Below are 12,957 nucleotides of genomic sequence, written 5' to 3' on the forward strand. Positions count from 1 at the left end.
TCCGGACAAACTGCTCCACAAATGGGATCATCTAGGAGCAGGATTAGTTTCAACCCCTAGACCCCGACTGTTGTACCTGGTGACTCTTTTGACATTACCATTGCTTTGAGAAGTCATTGCTATACCTAGGCAGGAATTTCCTGACTAAACTATTTTCCTTTTGAAAAACACGGTACTGACAAAGCTAAACTGTGAGAAAAGGGTTGTTCTGAAAAATGTTTTCCTTAGAAATGTCAGGGTAAAAAGTTTCAAAATTATCACAGAATCCTGTTTAGGGTTTTTTTCCTGTATAAAAAATTTGACATCATCAGTTAGATAATTGTAAAAACTGGTGTAAAAACCCAAAATACATTGAAGATCAAAATCAAAGCTTCCATTAAATTAGCTAAATGAATTGCTTAGCTGTTAGACTTAATTTTTAAATCCATGAACGCCTGGCATTCAACAGCTTGTTTTCTGGAAGGGTGGCAAAGGGAGCAAGAATTTGTTCAGTACTGGACAATTAGTGTGGACACATGAGTCAAGCCTTTGCCTTGCACAAAAACAAGTCAGTGGGAATTTCCACTGGAGGCCTCGCTGGGCATGGATTTAGCATTATAATCCTGATCCTTCCGGAAATCCATGGCAGTCTTGTCCCTGGCTATGCTCAGTTTGGGATTAACCTTTTAATGGCTCCTACCTTCGGGTGTGTTGAACTCCAAATGCTGGAACCCTGTATCTCAACCTCACAGACACTGCAGTGACCTTGCAAAAATATTGCTCACCCTCCCATGATGTTCCTAGCAGATGAGAAACCGGAGCTTGGAACTGGTCCCCACCACCACCCCCTCTTGTTGTTCAGCTTGTGAATTTTATTAGCTGTCAACGTGTCAAACTTCCACTTAGCTGGACAGCTGTGTGGCCAGACAGACTCTGAGGCCTGCCAATAAAGTTTAACAGAGCTATCAGCTTTTCATGTGGAAGAGATTACGGTACGTGAATACTCAGGTATCAGAGAGAACGAATGAGACTTAGGTAAGCTCACCTTTCACATGGTAAAACAAAGAGGTAAGGAAGAGAAAGAACCAAAGAGATAGACAGGCCCCCTTATTTTTGATCAGTGCTTGTACAGTGATGATCAAAATGCAATTCTAGTGCAGGGAAGTTGTGTATATACGATACAGTAAGAAAGTCTGATAGCAACACCTGAGCTGTGATTCAGAGACTTGGCTGTGACCTGGGGATTGTGCAGCCATGGCTGCACAGCAGACAAGTGGCACTGCGACCCAGAAGATCAAGCAATGACCAGACATTGAGCAGTGAAGGCTGCTCTCCAGCCTCTTCTGTGACCATGGGTCACAAAATACTTTTCACACATCTGTGTCCCATTTTACATGTTAACGTGATAAGCTTTTGGGGACAAGATAGATGGGTAAATGTTGGCATGGCCCTTAACACTCAGAAACCCTGATCTCAGCTGGCCCTGCTGTTATTACAGCCATCGTTAATCCAAAGCACGTCTCTTGGCCTCAAAAACTCTGTTGAGACAGAAGTAAGACTGTAAGGTGGTAGAAACTTCCCTGCTGGATGGGTGCATGTGTGTGGCTTTTTTTTTTTTCCACAAGAACTTGATTGACTAATGTTTGTAGGTCCTGAGAGCCAGTAAAAGATCTGCTCTGATATCCAGAAAATTTTACAAGGGGCGGCAGGCTTAAAAGTGGTGGGAAGAAGCTGACTCTGCCAGGATGTCAGAATGAGAAAGCCATCAGGAATGTGCCTCGGAGAACAGCTGCTACTAGAGCCCTGGCAGGAACCTCCACGCAAGCTGCCTGGGAGCAAGTAAGGGGATTCGGAGATCACAGCTTGAGATGAGGGAAAGGTTCTATTTATTTATTTATTTAGCTTTCCCTTTCTGTTTTTGCCTCCCTCCTTTCTCCCAGTCTTGTCACCATGAGGTCACAGCGCCTTGGAAAAGAGAGAACCTGGTTTTTGCACTCCCTGGCACTTCAGGGCTTTTCCCTTCCTCCCCAGCATGACCACATCATGGCTTATGCAATGCAGGTTTCTCTCACCCCATAAAAAGGTGTTACCTAGACTCTGTTCTCCCTTGAAACTCCTTTTTATTTTAGTCTGTTTGCCACAGAAATATCTCTTTTTATTCCCCCCCTTAACATCTATGTCCATCTATGCAAGCAAGAGCAACTAGAAACAGAATATGCAAAACAACAATGGGAGAATTCACATGTTGCAACTTCTGGTAGCTTAGTCACCTTAACTAGCCACTTTCCGAGGCTCCGTCTACCTATGAACCTACATGGCCAACAAATGAACACTATTACTGTTGAACACTCTGGCCTGGTCTTTTGGCTAAGATGAAAACTAGATTCAGTCTAAAGTTTGCTAGATTTCCTTTTTGCAGTCTCGATAGCCACATCTTGAGGGATGATGGATTCAGGAAAACCCCGTACCTCTGAACAGAAAGCTAGAGGGAGGCGAGAGTGCGACCGCTGCAGTGCTGGGACTGGCTTAACACTGCTTTGGGAAAGCAGGCTAATGGGAAAAGTCTTGAACCAGTGAATGTCCCAGGTGGGGGGAAACGTTCATTCCCAGACAGCTTGGGGAAAACAGCAAAAACTTTTGGCTTTGGAGCGAGCACATCAAGCTCATTATCCTGAGAACCACAGAATAAAAAAAAAACCCACCTGTTTTGTTTCGGAGGAGCTAGTTAATTGACTGACTGTTTCTCTGTCACAAGCCTGGCGTACTTTCCCTCCTCTCTCAGTGCCCACAATTCAACTTTCAGCGGTGCACAGACACCCCGGTGCTTAGCCTGAAACCTAATCGCACTGGCCACACGGAGGACGGACTGCTGGGGTCTCCATTTCACTGCTTTAACCCAGCACAATCCCCAATCCCTCCCCCTTTCCTTCCCGTTCCCCAAGGGACTCTATTATACCCCCCGATCTGTTCACACTCCTTATCCCTCTGCGTGTTTGCACACACTGCTGACCCAGCCTTTATCTGGAAGACATAAGAGTCTCTGTGCGGAGTTCCCACAAGGGCTATTAATCGTGTACATGTCAGTCCCCCGGCTCCAAACCCTCCCTTCCTGCTCCTCCCCTCTTCTTCCCTCCCCCCGCCCTTTTTGTGCTCTCTGGAGATCGAGGAAAAAAAAGTTTTATGAAAATTCACACACAGGACTTGCAAACTTAGCAAAATATGATCTGCTCCCCTGGGCAAGGTCGCTAAATGGTGTGATTTCTCCTAAAACACCAAATACAAACATAGACACACACTGCTTCCACCTAGGCAAATGGAGGCATTTCCTCCAACAGAAAACAGAGCGCTAAATGCTTTGCCAAGTTAGGGAAGGTTTGGCTTCTGGTCCCAATCTGGATGGAAACCCTCCAGCTGGTACCTCTGCAACGGGCCAAATCCAAACGGCATATCTGCAAATCCATGGGAACGTGGGAATCTGCAGAACTGGATTTAAGTCTCAGATCCTTGTGGACGTGCTCCAGAGAAGAAGTGCATCCACATTCGCCCTCATCCCCAGCACTACTATCTCCTGCCCCAAGGCAAACAGGAAGCTGTGCCACCAGGCTGACTCGCCACAAGCTGGCTCTAGTCCTTACCTGAACTCGGGCCTCGGTGAGCTTGGTTCTCTGAGCTAGCTCCTCTCGTGTGTAGATGTCTGGGTAGTGGGTTCTCTCGAAGGCCTTCTCCAGCTCCTCCAGCTGCTCAGCGGTGAAAGTGGTTCGACTGCGGCGTTGCTTGCGTTTCAAAGGCAGGTCTGGTTCGGATTCAACGTCAGAGCCTTCGTCCAGCCTGTTACCTGGGGTGGGAAAGAAGCAGGAGATGAGGCCCGCGTAGTTCAAAGCCACAGGGAGAAAGGCTGTTGGAAGAGTTAAGCAGCCCAGCAAAGTAATCTCAGATCTCCTGTGATGGTGTCCATCAAAACAAAGTCTGTCCATGTACAATATACCTACCAGTTTTATGCTATTTCTGTAATTTCCTAGTATCTTTTTTTCCCACATTGTAATATACAACCTATCAAAATCAGAACTCTTTGCAGGAAAAGGATGGTTTAAAGTCCACTATTCAAATTGTTACAGTGAAAGAACTTCCAGTTGTTGACTTATTTCAAGAAATTACCATTTTTCATTAGAAATGACTGTTTCAGTTGCACGTTTTACACTGAAAAGAGGTAGAAGCTGGAATGAGCACATAAATTCAATATATGATGCTTTGACTTGTGCAGCCTAATTTCCTCTTGTGTTTTGCCAAGTATCAGCATTTAAGATTCCAATTTTTTTAAACCACGTTGGGAAGACAGAAAAAAAAAAATTAGGAATTTTTACAGCTGGGAAAAACATTTCCAACTCTGATTCACCTCCGGGTTGAGCTGCCCACAGGATACAGTTCGTCTTCTCTTACTTTCCAAATTTCAGCAGGAGTTTTGCACAAAGCCAGACTCCTACAGCATTAAGATGCTGTGAAAGCCCTTTACCAATGTTGAATTGGTCACCTACTTCCTCCACCTTCACTCGCCCTGGGCCTCCGCCTTTCCCTTCTCCCTGCCTTCAGCCCACACCATGTCTATTGCCTCCTGAAGCCCTTATCAGACCTGAGTAAGTATAGCCAGAATGTCAGCCCAGTTTTGCTCTTTTTCTTTGTCTGGAAATAAAGCAGAAGGCACTAGTCTATGGTCAGACCCACTGGATTTCAGAGGGGACACACCAAGAACAGCATTAGCTGTGACTCCAGTGTTTGCCAGAGGCCTCTCGTGGAGCAAAGCTTGGGTTTCAAAGGTGTGCGATGTGCAGGTTGTTGGTTCCCTGTGGTGCAGATGTTGATGTATGGAGGATCTCAGCCAGGCCAAAACGTTATGTCTGCCTTTGGGACAGGGAAAAATGTGCCCCTGGTTCATGGCCGCAGAGAAGGAAGAACATGATATATGAAACCTTTCAGCTAGGTGAGAGATCTGGCCTCTGCCACCTTTTCCTTCTCTTTCATGAAAACAGAAGACTCATTAAACATGCACTTATTTTTTTTCCCTACCAAGCTTGACTGCTGTCTTTCAGAATAACTGCACAGACAGGCAGAGTGAGAGCCAGGATCTGCTTAAACGCTGTGCTCGGAGAAATGTGGTTTTTTGGCTAAACCTTTGCCAATTTTGGATTAAAGCAGGACTTACGTATTGTCATCTTGACCATAAAGTTCCCTAAAGTTACTAATAGTGTTTTTCAGTCCTCTCCTTTTGTTCAGCTTCAATACTATCATCATCCAAAAATCTGCCTTTTTCTTTTCAGAGCTGGGAACAGCAGCTGTGACTTCCCCAACAGCTGCTCGAGTGGCGGCAGTTTCAGGAGTACGAGGCAAATATCCCATCGGAGCTCACTTGTTTATACTGAGATCACCGCAAAATGCCATTGCGTTCAGCTTGCTGCAATACAAAAATGCTTTTATGTCTTGGGACTTCACGGGGAGGATGCAGTTGTGGAACTCTGCTAACTACGGTTGCGCTGGAGTCGAAGAAACTGCTGCAGAGGAGTGGCTGGCTTGTTTTGGGGACAAACACATCACCTTAAGATGTTCTCCTCTCTTCTAGCTCTGGCTTACCAATACACAAGGTCTTTATAAACGTTCATCTTTTTAGATCAAAACTCTTTTATTTCTCCCTGAAGTCAGTCAGAAATTCACTGTTGACTTCAGACGAGCAGCATCTGTCCCACACTTTAAAGACAGTTTTACCATACATAGCTGAAATTTGTTACTAAACTAGCTTTTTGGTTATATTCATTTTCAGGGAAGGTCTACAGTCTCAAGTGCTGTAAAAGGAACATCTGTACTTGAAAATAACAGCCCTCCACATCTGGGTCCCAGATGATTCAGGGCAGGTAGAAGCACATCTGGACATTGGAGTACCATGCTGTGCAACAGCCCATCTGGAAACCTATACCATTCAGTAAATTTCTTTCAGTTAATCACTTCAGTCACTGACTATTATTGGTTTAATTAGTTAGTGTCTTTTCTGGAAATATTTGATAAGAAAACAAGTAAGGACAGAGGTGTGTTTGGGTCGAGGATGAGAGGGCCAGTAGCAACTGTCAGCCTGCGAGCTCTTTAGCACAGGAATTGTCATTTGCAGCGTGTTTCATGCTTGGTGCAACAAAGCCCCAACCTGCTTGGCAAGTACTACGGTGACAGCAACGTCAAAATCACTTTAGTATCTAACTCTTCTCTTGGCCACTTGATAGCAATGCTGTAACATCTACCTACAGCCCCTCCATTTGACTGGTCCAACTGCTTGCACCAGTATACAACAAACCTGGGATCCAGTATCTCCCCAAATGAGGAATAAAGTCTAGAAAAGGATCTGTGACATGTTTCATCCCCCACGCTTCGCTTGGGTCACTTTTTTTGCTGCAAAAGTCTGCAAGGGAAAAAAGCCAAATTTTCTTCTATAGCTTTGTGCTCCTAGTTAAGGATCCCTGGTTTGGCCACAAAGTTTTGGGAGAGGACAACTGGTCGTCATGACTAACAATCTGTCCTATTCACAGCAGCACCAGCGACCGTGCTGGCCACCACGCTGGCTACAAGGTTAAAAGGGTAGAGAGCCAAACCTTGCAATATAAACTGACATAACACTTCCTATCTGCAAGTCTCCAACAGCCCCTGACTGGCATTAACTCCATTTTACAACCGTAGCAGGGATGGCGGAAGTCACCCACCTACGGTCACCCTGTGAGTCAGGAGCAAAGCTGGGAAAAGAAGCCACAGCTCCTCGTGCCAAGTCCGAGGCTCCAACAACCCAACTACAAAGATGAAACCAAGAGAGCAAGAAAAATCCCAGGGTATGTCTGGAACCAGCTGGTCTTAGTACGATGCAGCTGCTGCTGTCAGACACAGATTCATTAAATAATATAGAAAGTCTTTCAGCTGAGACACACTGCAGTACGAGCCTATTATCTAATGCATCCCCTGTTATCAGGGGACAGTTTCCCCTATGTGGCTAAGACACAACTCAAGGATCTAACAGGTCTTTTCCACTCCTGAACAGCTGAAACCTGCTGGAACGAACACCGCCATAATCTTGGCAAAGTTTCTGTGCAATGAGGAGGTTTACAAAGCTGCAGAAGTAACTAGCAGGACTTGCTAGGCAAGTCTGGGGGGATTCATCCAAACCTGGAATGCTTCACTTTTTGCCCCACATCCCTGTGTGAAAAATGGATGTGTAGCACTGCCAGCAGCATGAGCAGGGGGCAAATTCCAGTTTGCAGCCTCCAGCACAACATGGCTATTACCAGAGAAATAATTGTTAGCACGCACTGGTAGCATTTTACACTTACTCAGCATGGACAGCAAGGAACATCCTGTAAATATATGAAGGTGGAGAAATATCTAGCAGCAGCTTCTTGTGTGGCTTACCAATCACTAGTTGTGATGAAGGATGGGGAACAGCTAGCTGTCCGATACACCGCTCCCCTAGGATATCATGCCAGCTAAAGATTGACAGAAAAGAACAGAATGGAGAGCTGAAGGGAGGGAAAAATCTCATGGGAGGACAAGCCAGAGAAAAGGAAAAACTAAGAGAAAAGTGTGTATATTACAGGACACACACTGATACCACTATATTTTTTTACAGCGATTCGTCTTTATTATATAGTGTAACTGCTCTGTGACTCGGAAGGAAAAACCCAAACTACTCAAATCTTTGCTTTGCAATACTCTTAGAAATGAAGAGCCATAGGCTTCATTATGGGAATGAAAGCAAGTTTGCTGGTGTGAAGATTTATAAGCTCTTCCCTCTGCTCAGAGGGGGCTATTCAAATGTACAGGCATCTTCTTGGAGCAGAGATACAACACGGCTTATGCAAGAGGGGAGAGAAGACCATGTGAAGGGACCTGCTGAAGCTTTGCCTGGACCAATGTCAAGCCCCACATCTTCAGGGAGGATGAGCTGGGGAAAACTGAATAAACCAAAATGGTTCTTTCTCCCTGTGGAAAAGAGGGCTGCCAGAGCATGTGCACAGGTGTGTGTACAGGATGGCATAGGAAAGGTGACAAATATAAGCCTGGGCTTGTCCTGGGACCCATTCTAGCATAAGAAAATGTGTAAATTATGGCTCACAAACTCACATTCCTGAATAATGCTGCCAATTCAGGCTGGGGTACAATTAGCAAGAGCTGGGCAGAGCTCTTTGGAGGGGCTTGAAAGGAATAGAAGTAGACATGGAGCTTGAGGAAAGGAACAAGAAAAACCCTCTGTAATTATGGACTGGATGTGTCCTCCCTCTCCCCATTCCCTTCACTCCTCTATTTCCCTTCCTCCCCCTCTGCCTTTCTCCTCTCCACCTCCATTCACTGTTTCTGGGCGCCTCTTAGCCCTGGAGTTAAATTAATCAACAGGATTAGGTGGAATCGGCCACAACAAGACCCTCCAGGCTCAGACTGAGCCCTTGATGCTCTACAAGGACCTGCTGCCTTGTCTTGAAGCACCTTGGTGCCGTCTGGAAGGATTGGCAGACAGGACCAGACATGAAAACGCATTCATTAAAGTGGGGATTGGATTTTGTTAGAGGGTAAAGGGGAGCTGCGCATTCTCTCCTTCAGTATTTCTCATCTCATTTCCTCTCTCTCTTTCTCTTTTGCTTCCAGCTGCACCATCCTAAAAATTAAATATGTGTTGGAGGGGAGAGATGAAGAGGGGGAAGGGAATGGTTTTGTGAATGGCTTAGCTATAACTACACCTTTTGTGCTGCAACTGGCTTTAGCAAACCCACACAGATATTGCTGGAGCAACGGCGACACCATGAAACCAGATCTGGGGTGACTGGCTGGGGAGCTCATGCAGCCACAGGGGAACTTGGATTTAATGGCATGAGAGAGGTAGGAAAATCGCACTTTGAAAGTACCAGCAAGATCTGAGCACCCCCACACTACAGCCCCACACCAGGGACCCCCTTCTTCACAATGCTCTCCATCCACTGAAGCTGTCATACTTGGTGGCCCCAACAGCTACCCTTGTACAAACATATGCATGCACATTTTCAAGTCCCATATGTACCTGAACCTCAAGTACACAAAATAGCTTTCACTGGTTTTATGCTGGAGGACAGTTAAAGAGTTTCTCAATGACCTTGAAAAGTGCAGGCTTCACTTGCCACGTGATGCTTTTGCATTTTGGCTTATTGCCTTAATAAATGGCGCCACACTGCCATGAGACAGTGAGGAGGTACCCATCTCGCAGGCACAAGTATCTCCCGATTGTGGGTACCTTGTCACAAGGGCCTGAAATAATATATTATACCCGAGATCCTTGCTGTGGAGCTCAGATACAGTACATCTGGGGAGCAGGAAGGGTGAGACTGCACACCTTGCACTTTCTGCTCCCCCCAAAAGGATGGGCGGTGAACAAGGACTAGCAAGATGCAGCCATTTGTTCACAAAGCATGTCCTCTGTGCTGGCTCCTGCAGTCAACAGCTTCAGAAGCAAGAGCTGAAACTCTCCCTGACTTCTTAGCATCTGCCTTTCCCTCTGGCAGAAAGCAAACAAAACCCATCAAAATGCAAACAAGACTATGAAAAGCCTGAGAGAAGGGTGACACAGTGACAGCATCGCAGGCACAGAATTGCATTGCCTTGATTTTTCTTTCCAGTGTGAAAACCAGAACACCCTTTTCTCTCTCTTCTTGGAAAATGATGAAGTCCTGAGTTGACAATGAGGGAAAGGTGCATACGTGTGCACAGAATAACCCCCCACTCCCCTCCAAACCTATTCAACAGCAGGTGGGACTGCAAGTGGGGACAGAGGTGTTTCAAATTCGTCTCTTGCCCCCCTTTCCCTGTCCAAGCACATTCCCAGACACAAAAATACAATAAACACGGCACATATAATGAAGCTTGGGTTTCCCCCTCCGTCCTCTTTCCAACCTGTAAACTCCCCATTCTCCAGCATTTCTCGTGCCTGCACGGCTGTATTACAGTTTAACATAGTTTAGAGGGCTGTGGTGTGGAGCAGTGGCAGAAAACGAATCACATAATAGTTGATATGCGTTTTAATCAAGTAATTCGGCCCAAGCAGAATGATAGTGCCTGTTGGTGGGGTGCCCTTGAATACCAAACAGACCGGGTAGCAGGCCTAGGAAAATGAAAAAGTCATTTACAGCTCAGCTGGGGACTGCAGTGTTCAGCAAAGCATTAGTGTGGGGGCCTTAGGAGATAAAGGTTTGGGTATTTTTTTTTTCTTTTTTTTTTTTTTTATTCAGGCATTGAACTGGCCAGCTGCAACCAAACCAGACTGAGGTAATGTCCATTACGAGCTTTACAACCTGGGAATAGTACTCACAGTGGAGCTGATGCTCTTGAACACGGAGGCAGCGACAGTGTGTGTCTGTCTGGGAGGAATACAGAAATGGGGAGGTAGGGTCAAAGAGAGAGGTGTTTCACAGCTGGATAATTCCCTCATCATGTCAAGATCTTTACTTCGTGAGCGAGATCATACATGGAAGAAGGTGTAGGAAGGAGGGAGGAAGAAAAGTTAGAGGTTTAATGGATGAAAAGGGAGCATATGTAAGCGGTGTCCAAGTGCACACACTGCCCCATGTGTGTGACGGGACACAACCAGCCAGCAAGATGACCACGGCGAGAAGAACACAACCTGTTCTGGCTTGGAACATGGTATCCAATGACTTCTCCATGTCTGAATCCCAAAAGTTCACCCAGGAGGAGCCCCACATTCACATGCATGGCTTGAAGACTCAAAGGTGGTGCGATGTGTTAAGTTTTACCTGGTTCTGCCTGTCCTACTTCCCCGAGCACTCCTCCCAAACTTACCTTCCTCCCAGCTCTGCCAGAATTCACCTCCTAACTCACCGATTGGTTTGGGGATTTTAAGAAAGCTCTTATACAGAACTATCTCACCTGGCACTTGACCATGAAACACATACACCTCGAAACAAGACAATATAAACTTCTCCTTGGTTAGAGTGCCAGTTTGAGATGCACAAAGGTCTGAAATTCACCTCTATTTTCCACTATAAAATCCCCACATGCCTTTGAACCTTAGCCTTCTGGGCTCAGTGCTAGCCGGGTTCATAGCACAACTACAAGTGGAGCACTTCAAGATTTTGGAAAGCAAAAGCTAGACAGACCCTGTTTTCCTTGGAACAGTCATTCATCACCGAAAGCCTCTCGAGAATATGAAGACTTGCACTGAGTGAAGACATATCCAACAGCTCTCTGCATTCCTCTCGGTATCGACTGCAGCATTTCCAGGTAACTCCATTCAGATTGGGAATGCACCTTTGCTGTGAAGCTGGAAGCTAAACTAGATGAGGGCTTTTCCAAGCCCACAAAGAAGAAGGAATTGCATCCCTAACCAGATGCTCTTTCATAATCCATGCAACCTGTATAGACCAAGCAAACTCCTTTGCTGACATTCACCAGTGCAGTTCTGGTAAAAGCCAAGCAGCTATACTCATTTATCTTGGTGGAGGGATCTGGCCCCGGAGGCTCCATCTACTCTGCATGTGAAAGTAGTAAGAGGCATCAGAGGCCCAGCAAATCCTACCGCAAATCAGAGTCTGGCAGCGTAGGTACCAGCTGCAGTGCCCCCACGCAAAGACACATGGCCACAAAAAACACAACATATTCTGTTCCTTGCGAGTAGTGAACAAAACCAAATCATCCAGAACATTTGGAGGAAGACGGGGAGGGAGGGCGGGCGAAAGAGAGCCTACGTCTCCAACAGCCTTTGTTAATTCCCAGCACTGGCCTGAACATAAACAGATGGAATATCCATCAACTCCAGTCGTCTTTTCTTTTCTTTCAACTTTTCTCTAGTTCTCGCCTCCCTGCCCCCTCCACCCCTAACACTCTTTCTTCTGGCTTTTGTTTGGCCTTTTAAAGAACCCCGAGGTAATGAGGCCTGCCCCAACTCCCCAGCACATCTGTGAAGTCCATAAAAGGCCCCTTTTTCACTTCAATATTCATAGCCGTGTGCTTGTGGCAGGCGCAGGATCCAGTGGAGGGCTGCACGAGAGGGACTGCAGGGGCTTGCTGGCTCCTCTGTTTGAATTGAAACGATGTAGTTAGAGAGGCATCAATAGTGCTCCCAAAATTGGGAAGCAAAGGGAGACCAGCTGGGACACAGAGGGAATAAAGAGGCAGGGACAAGAAAAGGTCTGCTCACTTTCTCTGGAGTTTTCCCTTTTTTGCTTTCTTCCCTTTTCAGCTTCATCTCTCCAGTTCCCTTAACAAAATTTCTCATAGACGTAGGGAAGTTGATGGGGCAGCGCAAATATGTCCCACTCAAGGGTCTGAGCTGCACAGAACTGGGCATAGGTACCTAGGATGCTGGAAGTCTGCTAGCGTTAAGGATGGGAGATCTGATCTGTTGATAACCACCTTGACTTACAAGTCAAAGAAGGAGGCAAACCTGAGATAGGTTACCTGGCCAGCAGTGTACAAAGCCAGGCCGTTTATCCAGGCGAGGACTGGTGTACATATGGAAGCTGGGGTTGAAAAAAAACTGTAGGTGACTGACCACAGGGTAAAATTAAATGTACATGTTTAGCTTGGTGCTCTGTGTTTTGTTTCAGCACAGTTCCTGGTAGAGGTACTCAGCGCTTGCCTGGGGCAGCAGTGCTGCACAGCCCCAAGACAGCATGCAGCCTTTCTCCCCGGTGCCCAGCCCGAGTCCCTGACTCTCACCCACTAAATTCATGACCAGGTTGAAGCTCCAGCTGGGGGCCAAGGAGAGGCAGGGAAACCCCGGTGACGCCCAGTTTCCTGTAATCCCATTCTTTGTGCTCCAGCCATGGCCGTTTCCCCCCAGCAGCGAGCGTACATAACATCACAGCCACTATAGCAAGGGGGTGAACCTCCAGGAGCCCGTTACACCAGTTTGCCTCCTCATTCTGAGCACACTATAATATCTAACTGCTCCCCACATGCGTTACGGCCACCCTCCAA

At 46.4% G+C, this 12,957-nt stretch overlaps 1 protein-coding gene across 4 annotated transcripts in view; it reads right to left on the reverse strand.

Annotated features, from left to right (window-relative positions):
* PAX7 (paired box 7) overlaps positions 1-12,957 on the reverse strand; it is a 102,766-nt gene that overhangs the window by 47,891 nt on the left and 41,918 nt on the right. For all 4 annotated transcript variants that reach the window (XM_075437242.1, XM_075437240.1, XM_075437239.1 and 1 more), the window contains exon 5: positions 3,615-3,814. In XM_075437242.1, the coding sequence (XP_075293357.1) occupies positions 3,615-3,814 (200 nt within the window). The remainder of the gene's footprint in view (positions 1-3,614; positions 3,815-12,957) is intronic.

The sequence above is a fragment of the Opisthocomus hoazin genome, chromosome 16, assembly GCF_030867145.1.
Source record: "Opisthocomus hoazin isolate bOpiHoa1 chromosome 16, bOpiHoa1.hap1, whole genome shotgun sequence".
NCBI classification, from domain to species: Eukaryota; Metazoa; Chordata; class Aves; order Opisthocomiformes; family Opisthocomidae; genus Opisthocomus; species Opisthocomus hoazin.